Here is a 22,446-nt window from a genome sequence, read left to right as displayed (position 1 = left end):
TATACAGCTTGGTCTGGGCAAGAAACATGGGAAAGCTGGCCGGGGACCCATTGAATTAACCCGAGGCAAGGTCCAAGTCCAGTCCATGGTCAAAGGTGCAACATGGAGGCAGTCCGTAGTAGCTGAAGCTGGGTGCAGAGCAGGGAGTTGGGTGAAGTTAGGAACAGGCTTGCAAGCAGGGAACCGGGGTGGGTCAGGAGCTCAGGCAGGAACTAGCAACCAACAATGTTGCTTCTGCAACTTGGGACTGGGGCTGGTCGGCTTTTATCTGCCCTGAGGCATAGGGTGGCCCCGATCCTCTGGTGACTCGCCTCTCTAACCCTGAGCCTCTGCAGCTCAGGAGAGGCTGGAGGGTTACCGGACCCAGAGGCAACCTCAGCTTCCTCTGACAGGGCTGAGAGTGGAGCATCTGCAGGCAATGGGTCCTCCATCACCTCAGGAGCCAGAGCAGACTCAGCTGGTGCCTGCACCTGAGGACCCAGCACAGGTGAGGACCCTTCAGGCTCATGCCCCAGCCCTGGCTCAGCTGGTTCTGGAGGCGGGGAATCCTGTGCAGGCTGGGATCCCTCAGGTTCAGCATCCAAGTCCGAATCCCAGGCCATCACACCTTGTCAACAATGTGGAACTGTAGTAGTCCCCAATTTGGACTTAGCAGACATTTGGTCTTTATGAATGAACTGATTTATTGGGACTTCCGTCTATATTATTGCACTTTATGTGTTGTTTATGTGCGAGATAAACCTTTGGACTGGGAAAAGTTTGTAGAGTATCTGAAAAAGGTGTGTGATGTGCAAACAACGCTAGTGGGGTTTCAAGAAGCACTGTAAAAGTTAAGATATATTGTCAAAAATAAATAGAAGGCGGAGGCGTTAAATGGCAATATAACGAAGGGAATGCGTACTAAAGAATAACTATGGATAGCAACTGAAGGAAGTCCAAGAAAGATTTAATTTGTCAAAATTTGGATAAAATTGTATAATTTTGTTGGAAAATTAATAAAAATTTATTTTAAAAAAAACAACATTTGATATTGTGATAAGAATAGATAGAAGATTATTGTTTGTGTGAATGCCCAGCCGGTTACGTCTTGTGTGTTTGTCCATTCCAGGAAAAGCATTCCTGACCCAGATGTTCACAGGAAGTCCCTAAGATGATTCCCCTTTCAAACAGGATACATGCGCCTAGGCCAGTAGGGTCCTCTTCTCCGGCAGACGGACAACCCCTCCCCCAAAGCCCCTCCATCCCCCACTTCCCCATGGGGGTCCCCCACACCACCCATCACTCACCAGGATGGTTTTGAATCACCTCCAGCAGGTACAGCTGAGCTTCCCACAAAATATTAAAATGCAATAGTCCATCAAATATTAAAAGCTTCCCTAAACATAATAACAACCATCCATTTTCAGTCCATTGAATAAGCAATTAAGCATTTCTGCAAAGGGAAATGGCAGAAAAAAGCATAGAAAGCATACATAAGAAAGTATTACTGATTTATGATGAGAATAGGATTTATTTATTTTGAACTTCGCTGGGTTCCTCCTTGGCAGCCAGTGCCATTGTTTCAGCAGGGCTCGAACTCAGGACCCGCTGCCTTGAGGGACATCTAAGAGCAGTTGGGCACAGATCGGAGGGCCATCTGCCATGGATGCTTTAGCTGAGATTCCTGCTTTACTGGGGGTTGTAATAATAATAATAATAATAATAATAATAATAATAATAATAATAATAATAATAATTTATTTATATCCCGCCCATCACTGGGCGGCTTCCAATAAAACACTAAAATACAATAACCTATTAAATATTGAAAGCTTCCCTCAACAGGGCTGCCTGTTTAGGGAACTAGACCAGCCCCCTCTTGCTTCGGGTTGGACTAGATGACCCTGGGATCCCCTCCTCTCTCTCCACTCCTGAATTCCAGGAGGAGCTTCCTTGCCTCCTGCAAAGCCCTCTTCCCTGCAAGCTTTTCCTCTGGTTTCTGGCCAAGGGAGGGAGATGCTCAGAGTCCAGCCAAGAGCCTCGCGCTCCAAAAGGATATCTGGGCATTGGCGCAGCCGGGGGGGGCAGCTGCCCCCCCAAAATGCATAAAAAATAATAAGAATCTGAGAGAGGGCTGAGCTGGAGGGACTCGGCTTGGCAAGGGTTAAAGGGAACCGAGCTGCCTTCCTAGAGTGGCCAGGAAGCAAGGGGGGGCCAGGTCCTTCAGAGCCAAGGCCCCCCCCTCCCCAGTCCTTTCCTGCTTCGGTGTCTCTCCTGCAAGGGCTGCCTCGCTCTCCCCTCCCGGGATCTGGTGAGTCTCCTCTCTCTCTCCCCTCAGAGGGTGCAGTGGGGAGACGGGGGGTCCCAGAGCTGCAGCGGGGGAGGGGGCCTGGGGGGCCTGATCTGCTCCTGCAGGGGGGGGGACCCCAAGTCAGGGAGGAGGAGAGGGTCCTGCCAGGGAGGGGCCAGGTCTGCTCGGCTCCCCTTCCTGCAGATCAGAGGATCCCTGACTCCCACGAAATCTCCCTTCTTTAAACAAAGGAGTCCCTGGGACTTTAACTCTGTGTGACATCGCTCAGCCTCATTGCACAACCGAGGTAACATGTGCAAATGGTTTTCCAAAGCCAGACGAGGAGGTGGACTAGCCCCCGCCCCACAGGGAGGGAGGAAGGAAAGGTGAGAAAGAGAGGCCAGGAATAAAGAGAGGGATCCCAGCCCAGAGTCTGGCTGCTGCAATGGGGACCAGTTTCCCAGTGTCTCCCAGGGCAGCTCCACACGGAGGCCACTGCAGCCATCCCCTCGCACCCAGAGCAGGGCATCCCAGAACCACATCCTCTCTGTCCCAAAGGGATTGTGGCTGGCAAAGCAGCCGGAAATGGGCGCTGCTACTCACTGAGCCTCCAGGGACCTTGGCATCAGTGGCTGTGGGTGGGGGGTTAAGCTCTCTAATAAAATAATAATAATAAATTAGCTGCCTAAATTTCAAGGGACATGTATTTGGCTCTGCCCACTTGGCCCTCACAGCAAAGAAAAAGAGACCCCCACCCCAGGGGTCTGCCTGGAGAGCGGCAGAGAGTCCAAGTCTAAGAAAAGGAGACAGAAGCAGGGCAGTGGGGGTGGGGGGAGAGCAACTCCTGAGGACCCCCGGATGAGACCCCCACTAGAGCCAAGCATCCGTTATTCAAAAGATACAAATGACTCCCTTGTCAGTCAGTTCTGACTTCATGCATTGACTGGAAGGCAGGAGCAACCAGGCTGATTCACCTCACAGAAATCCCTTCAGTTGCCTCCGCATTTTGCAATCTTCCTTCTAGGAGGGCTAGAGGGTGCTTCCTCCTTCTCCTCTTTTTAAAGAAGATCTCTCCTGGTTTGGGCTGTGGTGCCATCCAGCCCTGGTACCTGTCAAGACACATCCATGCTTCCTTACAGATTCTGTTGTTTCTTCTGACCTACAAATTCTGTAACAGAACAATGTATTTGCTTTGTAGGATTTGCCAGAGCTTCTCATTCAGACAGACAGAACTTGGCAGAAGACCAAAGGGTTCCTTCCGATCTCTCAGAGGCTTCCTGAGAGCACAGATGGATGAGCGAGACTCAGCTGGCCCTAAAGCAGGAAGAGGCCATGCAAGCCAAACTGGGAGCAGTGGGGGATTCTGGGAAAACTCTGTGCAGAAGATCCTGGGTGAGGAGGACACCCTCCGCTCAGAGGTGCAGAGCCAGCAGGTGAGGCAGTTCTGCTGCCAGGAGGCCAAAGGACCCCGAGAGGTTTGCAGCCGACTCTACCACCTTTGCCACCAGTGGCTGAAGCCAGAAAGGCACACGAAAGCTGAGATACTGGACTTGGTGATCTTGGAGCAGTTCCTGGCTGTCCTTCCCCCGGAGATGGAGAGCTGGGTGAGGGAATGCGGAGCGGAGACCAGTTCCCAGGCGGTGGCCCTGGCCGAAGGTTTCCTCCTGAGTCAGGCAGAGGAGAGAAAGCAGGTGAGAGAGACTTTCCTCTAGATACTCCCAAGGGGCTCCAAACAGGACAGAGAACATCCCATAATGGTCTGCTGATGGCCCATCCTTTTCTGAGAAGGCATCCATGGAATGAGATTTCACACCCTTACAGTTGTTTCTTTTTCAGGGAAAGGATCATTTTGTAGAAATGGACCTGGAGAGGCCTCCGTCGGACACCAGAGAGAGTCCACTGGGTAAGGAGGAAGGTGGGTTTTCTCCGTTTGGTCTTGTTCTGTTGGTTTTCCAACTCATCTGAGGGTTCCTTTCATCTTGTTTTGGGGAGAACAGCTGGGAACAAGCGTGCAGAGGAAGAGAGAAGTATTTCTGCACAACTAACATATGAAATGGGCACCACCGTCCAAATGCTCTCAGCAGGTGTGGCTACCTTTGAAGGTGACCTGGAAACTGCAATTAATCCAGAATGCGGCAGCTAGACTGGTGACTGGGAGCGGCTGACAAGATCACATAACACCGGTTCTGAGAGATCTGCATTGGCTCCCAGTACGTTTCTGAGCACAATTCCAAGTGTTGGTGCTGACCTTGAAAGCCCTAAATGGCCTCGGTCCAGTATATCTGAAGGACATCTTCACCCCCATCGTTCTGCCCGGACACTGAGGTCCAGCTCCGAGGGCCTTCTGGCGGATCCCTCATTGCGAGAAGCCAAGTTATAGGGAACCAGACAGAGGGCCTTCTCGGTAGTGGCGCCCGCCCTGTGGAACACCCTCCCTTCAGATGTGAAGGAAATAAGCAGCTATCTTCTCTTTAAAAGACATCTGAAGGCAGCCCTGTTCAGGGAAGTTTTTAATATTTAACACTGTACTGTTTTTAACACTTGATTGGAAGCCGCCCAGAGTGACTGGGGAGACTCAGCCAGATTGGCGGGGTATAAATTATTATTATTATTATTATTATTATTATAGGCCCATCTGAAGTTAGAGATGCCCTATTTCACCTGTGAGAGAATCAGGCACTCCTGGCATCCTGCTTACCTTTTTTTCTTTTGCAGGAGACAGAATGATGCCGGCAAGACCTCCTGGTCCATCTTTTCATGGGAGCAGAAGGGAAGCAGCAGCTGTGGAACCAGATCAGGTCAGGGGAAGCTGCCTTGTGGGGCCAGAGGCTGAGGGATGGAGCAATGGAGGAGCAAAGGCAGGCTGCACAATGCTGCACTATTTGATCCCTTGCCAGAAACCCCAGAGAGGAGGGGACTTGGAAAGCTGTCGGGAGTCGGGGGCCTTTACTCTCGGCAGCGGCTTTTGTGGAGGAAGAGGCTCAGGGAATGAGCTGCTGTTCTCATGAGGCCCGAAACTCATCCAGGTCTGTGAATATCGTGTTCTTGCTGATAAATTGCAGCTGTGAACTGTGGGGTTTCCTGCCCAGATACCTCATACCAGTCTTCTGAATGTTGCCAGCAGGATTCATTTGTAGTTACTGCTTTATTTCTACATTGACCATGGACTGCTAAAATAGGCTTCTAAGCTTTGGAGAAAGCATAACCAGCAGTGGCCAGGATTCCCCTAGCCAGCCCCATCAGCAGCACAAAGAGAACTGCCCTCCACTCCTCCCCTGACGTTCCCTCCCCAGAACAGTGCATGGGGAGAGTAGAGGGGGCAATAAAATACCATATTTTTCGTCCCATAGGACGCTCCGTCCCATAGGACGCACCTACTTTTTTGGGGGGGAAATAAAGGGAATTTTTTTTTCCTTTATTTCCCCCCCCAAACCAGGTCGGGGAGCAGTGGGATGGCGGTGCTGCGCCTCCCCGCTGTCCCCCGAGCTTGTGGGGCTGGCCCATGTCTGCCTGGCGCGAGGGGTGCTCTACAGTCTGCAGTATGGGGAACCCTCTGTTTCAGGGCGCCCACGCGCCCCCGGGTGCGCAAGGCTTGCCAACACCAGCGCGGAGCACAGGGCGGCCTCCGAAGGGCGCCCCGTGCTCCGCGCTGCCAGCTGCCGCCCGCAAGCCTTGCGCTCACGGAGGGGGGGAGATCCCCCGGGTGCGCAAGGCTGGCCAACACCAGCGCAGAGCACGGGGCGGCCTCCGAAGGGCGCCCCGTGCTGCCGGCTGCCGCCCGCAAGCCTTGCGCTCACGGGGGAGATCCCCTGGGTGCGCAAGGCTGGCCAACACCAGCGCGGAGCACGGGGCGGCCTCCAAATGGTGCCCCGTGCTCCGTGCTGCTGGCTTCCGCCCGCAAGCCTTGCGCTCTCGGAGGGAAGATCCCCTGGGTGCGCAAGGCTGGCCAACACCAGCGCGGAGCACGGGGCGGCCTCCGAAGTGTGCCCCGTACTCCGCACTGCCGCCCGCAAGCCTTCGGCTCCCGGGGGGAGATCCCCCGGGTGCGCAAAGCTAGCGGACACCTGCACGAAGCACTGGGCGTCCTCCGGAGGGCGCCCCGTGTTCCGCGCTGCAGGTTGCCGCCCGCAAGCCTTGCGCACCCAGGGGAACTCCCTTCGGGCGTGCAAGGCTTGAGGATAGCTTCCTGGAGCCTGTAGAGCGAGAGACGTCGGTGCGCACCGACGCCTCTCGCTCTCCAGGCTTCAGCGAAAGCCTGCATTCGCCCCATAGGACGCACACACATTTCCCCTTCATTTTTGGAGGGGGAAAAGTCCATCTTATAGGGCGAAAAATACGGTAAATGCCTAATACAAGAATTCCTTTGTTAAAAGAAGCTCCCATTATTAAAGTGGGAAGCAAAAGAATCACTTAAAAAAAACACAGCAATTAACAGGAAGGAAACAACAGAGCATTGTGTAGCAGATCATATTTCTGCTGTCTCAGAGGCGGACATTTCCCTTTTTCTTTTAGGGTCCAGTGTGCTTTGAAGATGTTGCTGTTCGTTTCACGGACGAGGAGTGGGCGTTGCTGGATCCTGACCAGAGAGCTCTGCATAAGGACGTCATGGAGGAGAATCGTGGGATATTGGCCTCTCTTGGTAAGGCTCCCTGTGGGATCGTCCTTTCTGCCTGGAAATTCAAAAAATATGTCTATAGACCAACCTCACATATTTTCACAGAGCTCAATAGTGGCCCCTATAACACCTGGGAACCTAACACCCCCACAATAAAGAGTAACTTACAGTTTTCTCTTTGAACAATCTTCCTCAGATTATTCCTTTTTCTACCATGATTGGGCTGGCCAGGCCATATTCAATGTCAGCTTCAGAAAGATAAGTAGCTTCAGGTTTTCTGTTTTTGTTTTTGCTCCTGTCAGTCTTGGGTTGACCAAAGAGACGACTGACATTGGAGATGGAGGGGATGCCATGACTGGGCCAAACAAAATCCATCCCAGAGAGGAACTAGACTTGTTGAATTTCAGGTAGATGTAGCAGTGGTGGTGGTGATGACGATGATACAGTGGTACCTCGGTTTACAAACTTTCCGGAGCAGGACTGTTCTTAAATCAAGGTACCACTGTAGTAATAATAATAATTTTTGTTTATACCCTGCGCATCTGGAAACCTTTTGTGAAAAGTGTATTTCTGAGGTTTGATGGCTCATAACACCACTTTTGTGTGCAGTAATACCATAAAATTATATAGCAATGGAAAGATAATTTAATGAAGAATGTAATGCCATGACTTTTATGAAGGAGTATTTATTAGAACAGCAGTCATAAAGAAAAAACGTGAAACCTTTGGTAACCATTGGTAACCTTTAGCTTTAATTACGGCCTTACAACGCCTTCACTTGAAGTGAGCCAAGTTTTTAGTTCTGCAGCTGTAATAATGTGAAACCAGGACTGAATTATTGCCTCTGTTAATTGGGCTTTATTGCGGGGTTGCTTCTGACCTACAAGTTTCTTTAGTCGGCTCCAAAGATTTCTGATTGGCTTAAAGTGTGGGCTATTCAGCATGGACTAAAGTGTGGGCTATTCAGCATGGACTAAAGTGTGGGCTATTCAGGTTGCCATCAGTATGCTGATGACACCCAACTCTATCTGTTGATGGATGGCCATCCTGACTCGGCCCCAGACTCACTGACCAGATGTCTGGAAGTTGTGGCTGGATGGTTACGTGGGAGCCGGTTGAAGCTAAATCCTTCAAAGACAGAGGTCCTGTGGCTGGGACGGGATGATATGGCATTGGGGGGGGCAACTCCCATCTCTTGCGGGGGCGCAATTAGTGCCAGCACCGTCTGTTAAGAGTTTGGGTGTAATCTTCGACACCTCCCTTTCCATGGATGCGCAGATTACAGCTATAACAAAGGCGGTATTTTTCCATCTTTGCCAAGCTAAGCAGTTGGCTCCTTACCTCTCTCGCCCTGACCTAGCCACTGTGATCCACGCGACGGTCACCTCCAGACTGGATTATTGTAACTCGCTCTACGTGGGGCTGCCCTTGAGACTGACCCAGAAACTCCAGCGGGTGCAGAATGCCGCGGCGAGACTCCTTACAAGGTTTTCGCTGCGAGATCACATTCATCTGGTACTATACCAGCTGCACTGGCTCCCAGTGGAGTACAGGATCAGGTTTAAGGTGCTGGTTTTAACCTTTAAAGCCCTATACAACCTAGGACCCTCGTACCTACGGGAACACCTCTCCTGGTATGTCCCACAGAGAAACTTACGGTCTTCAAATAAAAAGATCTTGAAGGTCCCAGGCCACAGAGAGGTTAGGCTGCCTTCAACTAGAGCCAGGGCTTTTTCTGCTGTGGCTTCGATCTGGTGGAACACTCTGTCACAAGAGACTAGGGCCTTGCAGGACTTGACATCTTTCCGCAGGGCCTGCAAGACAGAGCTGTTCCACCAGGCCTTTGGCCAGGGCACAGCCTGACTCCCTCCTTCGGCAATCTTCACGGAGCTCTGGCCCAATGGTTGCCATTGGTTTGATTTGAATTAATTTTATAATGAATGATTTTAGAGTTTTGTGTTGTACTGTTGTACTGTTTTATTGTTGTTAGCTGCCCTGAGCCCGGCTTCGGCTGGGGAGGGCAGGATATAAATAAAATTTATTATTATTATTATTATTATTATTATTATTATTATTATTATTATTCCCAGGCCATTCCAGCAGTGAAATATCATTATCTTGAATGTACACAGCAGCAACATGACATAGAGCTGAATCCTGCTGAAAATATATAAATGCTTTGGTATCTGGGAAAAGATCACCTGCGGAACACTTCAGTTTGGGCTCACGTATTTCGTTTATGCATTTTCCAGCATTTATATTCCCATTAATGACGCAAATTCTGCCCACACCTTTTGCTACCATACAACCCCAGATCATCACACTGTCTGGGTGTTTCACAGTCGGTGTAATGCAAGTAGGGTGTAAATCTTCTCTGATTCTTCTCCTCTTCTCCGATTAAAGAAACTCGCGTGTTTCATGCCATCACTACCAAGCAAGGTAGTGTCTTTTTTTAAAAAAATAAAGTTTTTTATTTATACAACAAGAAAAAAGAAAAAAACACAAATACCAAATTACACACAAATTACAAAAATAACCATAGACACATAATTTTCTTAGCAAACAATAAAACATCTATTGGTCTTAACACTAAAGACCCAACCTCCCGTCTATTCCATATTTCAAATTCATATTACTTATTCCCAATACACACTTTTATCATAATTAAACTTATTCTTAACAAATCTAATTTCTTATATCTACCTTGCAACTATTACTGAAGTTCCTCGAGTGCTGCAACAGAAATTAAACTACTATATTTATTTTTCAGATATTCTTTGAAAATCTCCCATTTTGAAACAAATTCCTGTTTTGATTTATTCTTTATTTTTTCTGATAAACCATCTAATTCGGCATATTCTGTCAGCTTTTGGATCCAATCTTGTATAGAGGGGATTTCATTACTCTTCCATTTTGCTGCGATCAAAACTCTTGCTGCCGCCGTCGCATATAAAAAGATACCCTTCCTCTTTTGTGGAATATCCTAATCTGTTATTCCCAGGAGGTAGGCCTCTGGTTTTTTATTGAAAGAGATCTTTAGCATTTTTTGCAGTTCTGCATGTATACTCTCCTAGAATACCTGTATTTTCCTACATATCCACCACATATGGTAGAATGTTCCTGAGTCTCTGCATCTCCAACAATTACTTGACACATTTTTATGCATTTTGGAAAGTTTCCATGGTGTTAGATACCATTGATGTTGCATTTTTTGAAAGTTCTCTCTAATCGTGTAACAGTTTGTGAATTTCCAATTGATCTTCCATAAATTTTCCCATTGAGCCATGGTTATTGAATGGCCAAAATCCTGGGACCACCTCACCATTGCCACTGTTACCTCCTCCTCCTTGACTGTCCAGTCAAGGAGGAGTCGATAAGTTTTGGAAAGAGTTTTTCTTTTAGAATTTACAAGATCAGATTCGAATCGGGACATTTCTGTTGAGAACCCCTTTTGTTTGTCAGATTTAAATTTTTCAAATAACTGATGGTATTGGAACCAGTCTGAAATGTGTTCTCTTATTTCCTCAAAGTTTTTTAATTTTATTTGGTTATCTTCATTTTTTAGAAGTATTTTATATATTGGCCAGCTTTCCTGAGTATTTTTCCGTTTTACTGCTATGGCTTCTATTGGAGAAGTCTACCACGGGACTTTAGGCTCCATCAGGTCTTTATATTTTTCCCATACAGCAAAGAGTGACTTTCTTATTATATGGTTGGTTAAACTTTTATGAATTTTTGCTTTTCCATATATCAGGTAGGCGTGCCATCCCCAACGATTGTCAAAACCTTCCAGGTCCAGGAGGTCCGGATCCTGCAACGTGCACCAATCCTTTTAGCAAGGTGAAACAGGCTGCCTCGTAGTAAAGTTTTAGGTCGGGTCGGGAACAGCCTCCTCTCTCTTTTATGTCTATTAAGATCAGGTGTTTAATCCTAGGTTTCTTCCCTTCCCACAGGAATTTGGAAATTTCTCTTTGCCATATCTTGAGACAACCTGTCAAATAAGGTAGTGTCCCATTGTTCCGCTGTCCAGTTAACATGGGTTTAATCTTTTCAACCTTTGCTTGAGAGATAACAATGGCTTTTTCCTTAGAATTCTAACATTTAGACCAGTCTTGGCACTCAACTTCCCATCACATTGTGCCATGTCATCTTGTATACACCCAGATGATTTTCTTCTGTCATGTAGGCACAGTCTCTCCACTCGTCCATCGTCACTTGCCTTTGTACACATTCCCTGCCTTATCAAGTCTGATTTTGTAGTGACTGAGTCTCCTTATACCTCTTCAAAAATATAGAAAGGCCAACTTTGGTTAAGTTTTCCCCAATCTCTCTTCTAATTTCTCCATAACTGTAGCCTTCTTCACTTAAAAGTACCATCTTACTTTCTGGAGACCAGTCAACTCTTTGTGCCATTTCTATAATTTTATTATGTTTTACACCCTCACTAAATGAAAGAACACACAACACCAACAAACTTGATAGCAATCACATAACACACTGACAAAAGTCAACCTAAGCAAGTTGTGCTTTCTTTTTCTGGTTATTTGGCTATAATTTTGATAGAATAGGGGTAATTGAACAAACTTTGTTGGATTGCAATCTCGATAGCATTCTTGATCAAATTATCTTTCCACTGATATATAATTTTATGACATTACTCCAAATGAAGTGGTGTTATGAGCCAGCAAACCTCTGAAATACACTTTTTTCCAAAAGTCTTCCACAATTTTGACCACTACTGTATATCTAATAAAGCAACATTCAACAACTCATCAGAATCTCATAATAAATATGTTGGTTAATGACAAAAAATGCAGGTAATGAATACACCCCCAACTCCCTTCAGTTCTTTTCCATTTGTTCCTGAGGAGGCTCTAATCCCTTTTTGTCTCCATTGCAGATTGTGATGAATCGGAAATTGAGAGCAAAGGTGACAACGAAAAATTCCCCAGAGAGGAGAAGCCACACAAAAATTTGGAGTGTGGAGAAAGGTGCAGTCAGAGCTCCCATTCCACTTCCCATAAACAAAATCTCATTGGAAAGAAACTCTATCAGTGCATGGAATGTGGAAAGAGCTTCAGTCAGTGCTCCTCTCTCACTTCCCATCAAAGAATTCATACAGGGGAGAAACCCTATCAGTGCGTAGAATGTGGAAAGAGCTTCAGTCAGAGATCCGATCTCACTAAGCATCAAAGAATTCATACAAGGGAGAAGCCCTATCAGTGTGTGGAATGTGGAAAGAGCTTCAGTCACACCCAGAATCTTACTTCCCATCAAAGAATTCATACAGGGGAGAAACCCTATCAGTGTGTGGAGTGTGGAAAGAGCTTCAGTCAGAGATCCGATCTCACTAAGCATCAAAGAATTCATACATGGGAGAAACCCTATCAGTGTGTGGAATGTGGAAAGAGCTTCAGTCACACCCAGAATCTTACTTCCCATCAAAGAATTCATACAGGGGAGAAACCCTATCAGTGTGTGCAATGTGGAAAGAGCTTCACTGGTAGCTCCTCTCTCACTTATCATCAAATAATTCATACAGGGGAGAAACCCTATCAGTGTGTGGAATGTGGAAAGAGCTTCACTCACAGCAGTAGTCTCACTTCCCATCAAAGAATTCATACAGGGGAGAAACCCTATCAGTGTGTGCAATGTGGAAAGAGCTTCACTCACAGCCACAGTCTTACTTCCCATCAAAGAATTCATACAGGGGAGAAACCCTATCAGTGTGTGGAATGTGGAAAGGATTTCAGGAAGAGGTCCGAACTCACTGACCATCACAGAATTCATACAGGGGAGAAACCCTATCAGTGTGTGGAATGTGGAAAGAGCTTCAGTCAGAGCTCCCATCTCACTTCCCATCAAAGAATTCATACAGGAGAGAAACCCTATCAGTGTGAGGAATGTGGAAAGAGCTTCACTGGTAGCTCCTCTCTCACTTATCATCAAAGAATTCATACAGGGGAGAAACCCTATCAGTGTGTGGAATGTGGAAAGAGCTTCACTCACAGCGGTAGTCTCACTTCCCATCGAAGAATTCATACAGGGGAGAAACCCTATCAGTGTGTGGAATGTGGAAAGAGCTTCACTGGTAGCTCCTCTCTCACTTATCATCAAAGAATTCATACAGGGGAGAAACCCTATCAGTGTGTGGAATGTGGAAAGAGCTTCAGTCAGAGCTCCGATCTCACTTCCCATCAAAGAATTCATACAGGGGAGAAACCATATCAGTGTGTGGAATGTGGAAAGAGCTTCAGTCAGAGCTCCGATCTCACTTCCCATCAAAGAATTCATACAGGGGAGAAACCATATCAGTGTGTGGAATGTGGAAAGAGCTTCAGGAAGAGCTCCGATCTCACTAAGCATCAGAGAGTTCATACAAGGGAGAAACCCTATCAGTGTGTGGAATGTGGAAAGAGCTTCAGTCAGAGCTCCGATCTCACTAAGCATCAAAGAATTCATACAAGGGAGAAACCCTATCAGTGTGTGGAATGTGGAAAGAGCTTCACTGTTAGCTCTAAACTCACTTCCCACCAAAGAATCCATACAAAGGTCGGAAAAACCAGTATACAGCTTTAGGAGCCAGGCAAATCCGCACCTTTTTAACCAGGCCTTTTTCTTATTGACATCTAATGCTATTTTAACATGTGATGTTTTGTGTTTTTATGTTGTGTTTTTACTTTCTAAGCATTCTGAGACATGTGCGTGTAGGTAATACAGCCACTCTTAAATTCCTAGGGGTCTTAGCCCCCCCCATAAAATATTTGAGGAGGCCACCCCCCAGGTTTTCTTTGTGTTTTTTCCAAATGCAACCTTTTATTCTTCTGCTACTTGCCATACAATTTCGCTTTCAATTTGCCCTTTTAAGAATTTTTTAAAAACCGCACAAAGGTCATGAGGAAAACAAAATACAAGAAGATACAAACATGGACAGGTCCCATCTCTGCGGGCAAAATGGAAAAGTTGCTTAAAGGAGGCTTTCCCAAACTTGGGCCCCCAGCAGCTCCCGGACTACAGTTCCCATCATCCCTCCCCATTGGTCCTGCTAGCTAGGGATGATGGGAGTTGTAGTCCAAAAACAGCTGGAGACCCAAATTTGCTTAAAGGGAAAGTAGGCTGGCCTTGTGATACCCTCTGCTGGCCAAAAGCACTGCCCCAGAATCTGAACCACCCCCAGTACTCCTAATTGGAATTAATAGAGCGCAAAACTGAAGTTTGATCAGCACTTCAACCTCTAGGGAGCTTCTAGGTGCTTTCTGCGCCACTTAGAGTACCCACAGAATTGTGGCTTCTACTGGCAACACACACAGGAGAACAAATGAAAGACAAACACAATGAGCAAGAAAAAACCTGGAAAGGGCCATACCAAATGGACATCCAGTGTGAAGAGGTCGCTTTCCCCACTGCTGAACAATGCCACAGGTAGAGGTGATGGAATGCTAGAAGTGTTCTCTGGGGCAAGGGCAGCTGCTGAGAAATTGAACTATAGGCGCAAAATATTACTTTTTTAAAAAGTCGCTGCCATTATAGGCATTGCCATTCAAATGGTGTGCATGCACCATGTGATTGATAGTGCAAGGCGGGACTTACCTGGCCCTCCACCAATATTTTATTCAAGTTGGCAACACTGGGTCGGGTGGTTTACAGATTAAATAAATACATAAATCACCTACCTTTGCAAATATTCCAGCTTGTCTATATCCTCATTTATTCTTCTTTAAAATGTATTTGCCCTTCATCTGCAGATTTTACATTATAAGCATACAGGATGAAAGCATGGCTTTCTCAAAAACAAGACAAGCCAGAGAAACCTCTTCTTTTCTTTTTTTGGATGGAGTTACAAACTTTGTTAATCAGGGGCCTGCTGATCAACATAGTCCATCTCTATTTCAGTAAGGCTTTGGACAGAGTCCTCTGTGATATTCATGTGAGGAAGCTGGTAAAATAAGACTGAATGAGGTAACTGTTAGGTGGATTTGACTGACCAAACCCAAAGAGGACTCCTTCATGGTTCCTCCTCATCCTGGGGAAAAGTGACCAGAGGGGTGCTGCAGGGTTTTGTTCTGGGCCCGTTGTTGTTCAACGTCTTGATAAATGACATGGTTGAAGGAAATGAGGGGATGCTCGTCACATTTGCAGACGAGATCAAACGGATCATAATGGCATCCTCTCTCTTCCTCAGCAACAGACAGGGAGACAAAAAAACAGTGCAAAAGCACAGCAGAGCAAAAGAGATAAGACCGACTTCCGTTCTTACACTTTCCAAGCCTAAACAGGGGCATGTGACATACTAGCCACATATCCAGCAACGGGAGGAGTGAATTGCTAACACACCACACATGATTGCAGGTGATATAAGGAAAAAAACCTGCTCCTTTTTCCTTATGGGGTACCCAAGAGCCCATATACAGTCCTTTTGTACATTCTCTATCGGTAGGAGAAAATAGCAGAGACCAACCAGACCAATTGTACATTCTGGACTTCCAGAGGCGGCGCCATCGGTAATGGCGGAATCCCTCTGAGAAACAAAGCAGCCAGTAAGCCTCTTCTTTATTAACTGTTGCAGCAGGGTTCTTCCCCACACGCAGGAGAGAGGAGGAGGACCCCGAGCCCTGCATGCAAGCCCTTATACAGAGATTTTTAATTGCCCACCCTGGAGTCCAAGACCACACCCAGAAACATCATACATACATCACAGAAAAGGCAGTCTACAACAGAAATCTGAGTGCATTGTTTTTAACCTTGAGAAATATTTGAGGTGACTGAAAGAGTGAAAGAGTCAAAATGGCTTTAGGACTTTTCCTGTGGGTTTTGGACATGTAGTTTATATATCTATATATGTGTTTGCATGTTACATTTATATGTATATATATATAACACCTATATATCACCTAAAAATTCTTATAACAATTCCCCCCTTTTTGGATATAATTTTGTAGCCTTATTGGAGTTCACTGATTGGGTCTGCGTTGCTCCGGGACAGGAGGAAGGAAGTCAAATGACGCCGAGGTTGGTTCAAAGAAAGAGTTTATTCTGCTCTCCGGATAGCAGAAGGCACTTGCGTGGTGAGTCCACAGCAAGTCCAAAGAAGTTTCATGCAGTATTTATATCCTCCAGACACCCTCTCCCCCTTCCCCAGCCACGTCAGCTTGTACACGCAGGTTGACAACACAGATGTTCCTGCTCCGGCACTCTTAACCATAAAAGGGATTTCCTTCCTGCACTCCTGACCATAAAAGGGTATTCCTGTTCCTACTCCTATCTTGGAGCCAGAGGTCACCATCTCTGGGAACACACTTCTTGCGTTTTTCCTGGACATCGGTCTGCGCATATTTTGTGGTCAGCACATAAGATAAAGTACTGATGTGTTTTCTCTGTTCCCCTAGAGAGCCAGGGTCATCCCTAGCCGTGACTGATAAAGGAGAGAGCTTGTTTATGCAGCCGTGTCCTTGTTATGCTTTTTCCTCAACAGCTCAAGTTTTACGCATTTTAGAGTGCTCCCTTTTGAAAGACCAAAAAAAGGGGGGGTAGGTCAGTTTTAAATTTACTGTACTGAAACCCATTCCTTCAATTTTTTTTCTGAAAAATTGTTGCCCCACAAATAACCTGGTATGTTGCAAATGGATGCCTTCGTGTAAATCTTAAGAGACTTGCATGTCAGGCCTCTTAAGGCTATTTGCAGGTGCAGGATATCACATAAAAAATAACACATGTTGCATTTTGTTACTAAATTACTTGTGGCATTCTAGCACTTTGGGAGAAACATTCTCCATAGTGGTCTATGCTTTACACTTAGCGAGAAAGTCAAATAATGAGTGAAAAATGCAGTTTGTTTTGTTTCTGCCTTCTTTGTGTGTTCCCAGGTGTCAAAGCTAGCTCTCCTGTGATCTCATACCTTCATCGTATCACAGCAGCAACAATCCCTGGTGAATCCCCGTAGGGCTTTCATATTGACCATGTCACCTTGTAGTGGCACAGGTTTGGGCATTTCTTGAGAGAGATGTCTTTGCCTTGGCCTTTCTAGGGGATTTATTATTATTATTATTATTATAGGCTCTGGTCTTCCACCGTAGGGAAGTTGCTCAGTTGTTCCTAAGGGACCAAAAAGCTGGATACACTTGCCCAATTCAAACGGAGTCCAATTAGAATTTATATAGCCCCATGGTTCTCCGACGTGGAGTTCCGGCCCCACCTGCCGGTGGCGGTCGGCCTGGGCCTTGTACACATCCTTGGCCTGGCGCAGTTGCTCCATCAATAGTTGGTGCTGAGATTGGAGCTCCTGGAGCCAATCTGTCACCGTGGGGACCGCAGATGCTGGCAGCACGTCCGGGAACAAACGCAGATGGTAACCGTAAGTGGCCTGGAACAGGGTCTGCTGGGTGGAGGCATTCACCGCATTGTTGTAAGCGAACTCCTCCAATGCCAAGTGGTCAACCCAGTCTGGAGGTACTCCAGGTTCCGGCGTTCGGTTCTCATTTCCACCATGAGATGATGGCCCCTTGCGGTGATGATAGGTCCTTGCGGTTCCGGGGTCCTGCCCATTCCCAAACTGGCCACTTTCCTGGGATCCATCTGCACCCCATCATGGGAGAGTTGGTGACCAAGGACGTCCACTGACCGCTTGTGGAACTTTCACTTGCTGAGCTTAGCATACAGACGTTGCTCCCGCAAGCGCTGCAACATGGACTGGACATGACCCTCGTGGCGAGCTGGGTCATGGAAGTAAATCAGACTGTCATCTAGCTACACCACCACGTACTTGTCTAGCAAGTCTTGGAACACGTGGTTGATGTACCATTAGAACAGGGCAGGCGCATTGCACAACCCGAAAGGCATTACCAGGTATTCAAACTGCCCATACCAGGTCCCAAATGCTGTCTTCCACTCATCCCCTGCTAGGATTCGAATCAAATTGTAGGCCCCCCAAAGGTCCATCTTGGTGAACATCTGCACCCCTTGCACCCGTTCCAGCAACTCCGCAATAAGGGGCAAGGGATACCGGTCTGGGATGGTAATCTTATTCAGGGCCCAGTAATCATGGCAGGGATGAAGCTTCCCACACTTCTTAACGAAGAGAACTAGAGCGGCGGTGGGCGTGGTATTGGGCCGAATGAACCCGCCCTCCAGGTTCTTGTGAAGGAAGTCCTGCAAGGCTTAGTGCTCTGGCTCTGTAAGAGAGTATAGGCAGCTCACAGGCAGGGGCACCCCGGGCTGGAGGTCTATGCCACAGTTGAAAGTGTTCCTTGAACACTTCTTGGTACTCCTGATAATCAGCGGGGAGCATTGACGCAGCTTCTCCTGTGGTGGCAGCCCCTAGCATCTTGGACCAAGCATGGGGAAGCGCACAGTCTGATTGACGCAGTCAATCTGAAGATTGTGAGACTCCAGCCAGTCCATCCCGAGCACCAGGGGAAACCGGGGCATGGTGGCAATGTCCAAGGTGTGCACCTCCCGGTGCTGCTGGTGACACAGGACCAAGGGCTCAGTCTCCTGAGGAACGGCACCCGAGCGCAGAAGCCGTCCATCAATTGCCTCCACCTGTACCAGTTCTGGCTTGTCCTGGAGTGGCACCTGACGACGGGCAGCGGAGGCAGAGTCCATATAGGAGCGGGTTGCCCCTGAATCTACCAGAGCTTGGGTGAGAATCCAGGGCCCGCCAGGGGGGTATAGACGCACCGGAACCATGAGGTGTTGCAATTCCACCGGTGAGGGCCCATCATGCAATGTTTGGGACCCCAGGTAGCCTGGGCCATCGGCTACTGGGGTTGGCCATTTCCCTGTGGCTGGCATTTTCTCGGGAGTGGCATACTGTCCACTCCCGCCACAGTAGAGACACAGGTTCCCCTCCAGACGGCGAGTCTTCTCCGAGGGGGAGAGGTGAGGCTGCACTGCCCCGAGCTGCATTGGCTCTTCCAGTGACTTTGCTGTGGCCATGGAACTGCTGGGAAGGACCGGAGCCGGGAGCCGGGAGTGCTGGCGGCCCTGAGCCTGGCGACGGTCCTACAACTGATCGTCTATCTGCAGTCTCCGTTGAATGAGGGCGTCCAGCGTGGTGGGGCGATCCATCATGGCCAGCTGGTCCAGTATCTCATCTGAAAGCCCCTCGAGATACTGGTCCTGAAGGGTGGAGTCATTCCAGGGCAAGTCCTGTGCCAACGGCCGAAATTCTGTGGCGTAGGCGGCCACTGTGGACTTGTCCTGTTTCAACTGCCAAATTGCCTGATTGGCTTGACTCCCCTTGACTCCCCTTCTGAGTGTTGCCGAACGTGGTTTCCAGATGGTTGCAAAACCCTGTATAGTCTGTCAGCAAGGGAGAGTCTTGCCGGAGCAGCTGATCAGGAAGTGCACCTTGGTGAAGTCATCGGGGAAATTCCAGGCTCGCCCCTGAATATACAGCTTGGTCTGGGCAAGAAACATGGGAAAGCTGGCCGGGGACCCATTGAATTAACCCGAGGCAAGGTCCAAGTCCAGTCCATGGTCAAAGGTGCAACATGGAGGCAGTCCGTAGTAGCTGAAGCTGGGTGCAGGGCAGGGAGTTGGGTGAAGTTAGGAACAGGCTTGCAAGCAGGGAGCCAGGGCGGGTCAGGAGCTCAGGAAGGAACTAGCAACCAACAATGTTGCTTCTGCAACTTGGAACTGGGGCTGGCCGGCTTTTTTCTGACCTGAGGCATAGGCTGGCCCCGATTCTCTGGTGACTCGCCTCTCTAACCCTGAGCCTTTGCAGCTCAGGAGAGGCTGGAGGGTTACCGGACCCAGAGGCAACCTCAGCTTTCTCTGACGGGGCTGAGAGTGGAGCATCTGAAGGCAATGGGTCCTCCATCACCTCAGGAGCCAGAGCAGACTCAGCTGGTGCCTGCACCTGAGGATCCAGCACAGGTGAGGACCCTTCAGGCTCATGCCCCAGCCCCGGCTCAGCTGGTTCTGGAGGCGGGGAATCCTGTGCAGGCTGGGATCCTTCAGGTTCAGCATCCAAGTCTGAATCCCAGACCATCACACCTTGTCAACAATGTGGAACTGTAGTAGTCCCCAATTTGGACTTAGCAGACATTTGGTCTTTATGAATGAACTGATTTATTGGGACTTCCGTCTATATTATTGCACTTTATGTGTTGTTTATGTGCAAGATAAACATTTGATATTGTGATAAGAATAGATAGAAGAGTATTGTTTATGTGAATGCACAGCCGGTTACGTCTTGTGTGTTTGTCCATTCCAGGAACAGCATTCCTGACCCAGATGTTCACAGGAAGTCCCTAAGATGATTCCCCTTTCAAACAGGATACGTGAACCTAGGCCAGTAGAGTCCTCCTCTCCGGCAGACGGACAACCCCTTCTTGTTCTTTTTATTAATGATTTTTATTGAAATTTACAATCACCAACCAACCCCCACCACCAAAACATCACATCTTATTACATGTATCCTACTTTGTGTTTCATAGATCCACTAGCTTCCGTCCTTCCCTTCCACCAGTTTTCCTATTCCATTCTATAGTTTACAGATTCTTTAATAATAAATTATACCATGACATGAGATTTATTTCAATTTAGCCATCTCAGCATACTCAACCAACTTTATCTGCCATTCTCTTATCGTCGGCATCTCCTGCTGCTTCCACTTTAGAGCTATCAGAACTCTGGCTGCAGTTGTTGCATATAAATATAATCTTTGATCTATCGTTTTAATCCCTTCTCCCACCAAACCTAGCAAAAATTCTTCCGGCTTTTTGGGAAAACTGTACTTAAACATCTTTTTTAACTCGTTGTAAACCGCATCCCAAAACTCTTTTATTTTATTGCAAGACCACCACATATGATAGAAGTCGCCGTCTTTTTCCTTGCACTTCCAGCAGGTTTGACTACTTGTTCTATACATTTTTGCCAATTTGGTGGGAGTGAGATACCAACGATAAACCATCTTCATAACATTTTCTTTTAAGGCAGAACAAGCAGTGAATTTATGCTCTCATAAAATGCTCTCTTCTGGGTTCAGAGCCCCCTGAGCTGAGCCGCCTGGCAGTTCTGGATCACCTCCTGCAGGTACACCTGGGGGGGCAAGGAGGGCAGGTCTGAGTCCCTGCTCTGGTTCTCTCCAATACTCACCTGTGGGGGAGGGATGTGCAACCGCAGCACATCTGCAAAGAGAAGGACATGGGGACAGGTGAGTCCGTCCCTGAGCACCTGGCAAGGCTATTCCAAGAGTTTTCTCCTGGATTCCAAGCCCTACTGCAGGGGAGTCAGAGCAAACTGCGGGAAGCAGTGAAAGACAGGAGTGCCTGGCGTGCTCTGGTCCATGGGGTCACAAAGAGTCAGACACAACTAAACGACTAAAGAACAACAACAACAAATCATAATCATAATCATAATAATTTATTTGTACCCCGCCCATCTGGCTTCTTTCCCCAGCCACTCTAAGTGTCTTCCACAGCAACCAAAAATACACAAAAATGTCACACATTAAAAACTTCTCTGAACAGGGCTGCCTTAAGATGTCTTCTGAATGTCAGGTAGTTGTTTATCGCTTTGACATCTGATGGGAGGGCGTTCCACAGGGCGGGGGCCACTACCGAGAAGGTCCTCTGCCTGGTTCCCTGTAGCTTTGCTTCTCGCAGTGAGGGAACCGCCTAAAGGCCCTTGGAGCTGGACCTCAGTGTCCGGGCAGAACAACAGTGGCGTAGCGTGGGGGGTGCAGGGGGGCTGGCCGCACCGGGCGCAACATCTGGGGGGCGCGCTTGCCGCCTCCGGAGTCGCCGAAGAGCCTCGGGCACAGGCTATAGCAGAGCCCCATGTCTCGGGAAGGAGGAAGCCCCGGCCATGGACGCTGCCCCCAGGTGGTGCAGCAGGAGCCAGGCGGCGAAGGGGAGCCCGGGGGAGCGGAGGTGCCGCGGGGACACGGCTCGGGAGCTGCCGCTGAGGAGCCAGAGCATCGTCCCCGGGAGGAGAGGAGGAGCGGCGGCGGAGGGGAGCCGGTCAGGGAAGTTGCTGCTGGGGATGAAGAGGCGGCGGCGGCGGGAGGCAGACTTCTCTCCCTCTCTGGTGCTGTGAGGCGCTTGTCAGCCCACCGGCCCCTCCTGAGCGGGATATGGGTGGGCGGACGGGGTGGGTGGGGGAGAGGCGCCGGGCCCGCCTCGTGCCCTGACAGGAGCCACCGCGGGCGCCCTTGACGCGGCGCCCCTCATGCCCCTCGAGAGGTGTTGGGGGCAGCGAGACTCCGCCGGGCCCCGCCCCTCACCTCACTCCAGGCTCGGCTTCAGGGCTGTCTTGCGAGGGGGCGGCGGGAAAAGGCTCTGAGGAGAACCTCGCTGGCTGTCCCGCCGCGTCGCTTTTCCTCCTCACGTCGTTTTTCCATTCCCTTGAGGGGACGGGGAGGTGAAGGGAGCCTGCCTTCCTCCTCGCACGTGGCGAGTCGTTGGTGGAGGTTGAGAAACCACGCACATTAGACATTCATAATAATAATAATAATAATAATAATAATAATAATGGTTTTAAGACACTCCCCCCCCAAGGAAAAGGCACTTTCTTGCCCTGCCCGTGGGCCAGGAGGTCGTGGCGGGCGAGGCCTTCA

At 48.5% G+C, this 22,446-nt stretch overlaps 1 protein-coding gene across 1 annotated transcript in view; it reads left to right on the top strand.

The window, feature by feature from the left end:
• LOC309369127 (uncharacterized protein) overlaps positions 1 to 22,446 on the top strand; it is a 58,674-nt gene that overhangs the window by 22,613 nt on the left and 13,615 nt on the right. The window contains exons 2-3 of the mRNA XM_081909826.1: positions 4,985 to 5,067; positions 6,782 to 6,908. Coding sequence (XP_081765952.1) covers positions 4,985 to 5,067; positions 6,782 to 6,908 — 210 coding nt within the window. The remainder of the gene's footprint in view (positions 1 to 4,984; positions 5,068 to 6,781; positions 6,909 to 22,446) is intronic.

This window comes from Podarcis melisellensis, assembly GCF_964234715.1.
Source record: "Podarcis melisellensis genome assembly, chromosome: 4".
Lineage (NCBI taxonomy): Eukaryota > Metazoa > Chordata > Lepidosauria > Squamata > Lacertidae > Podarcis > Podarcis melisellensis.
Note: the sequence above shows the minus strand (reverse complement) of the source record. Positions and strands in the feature narration are given on the sequence as shown.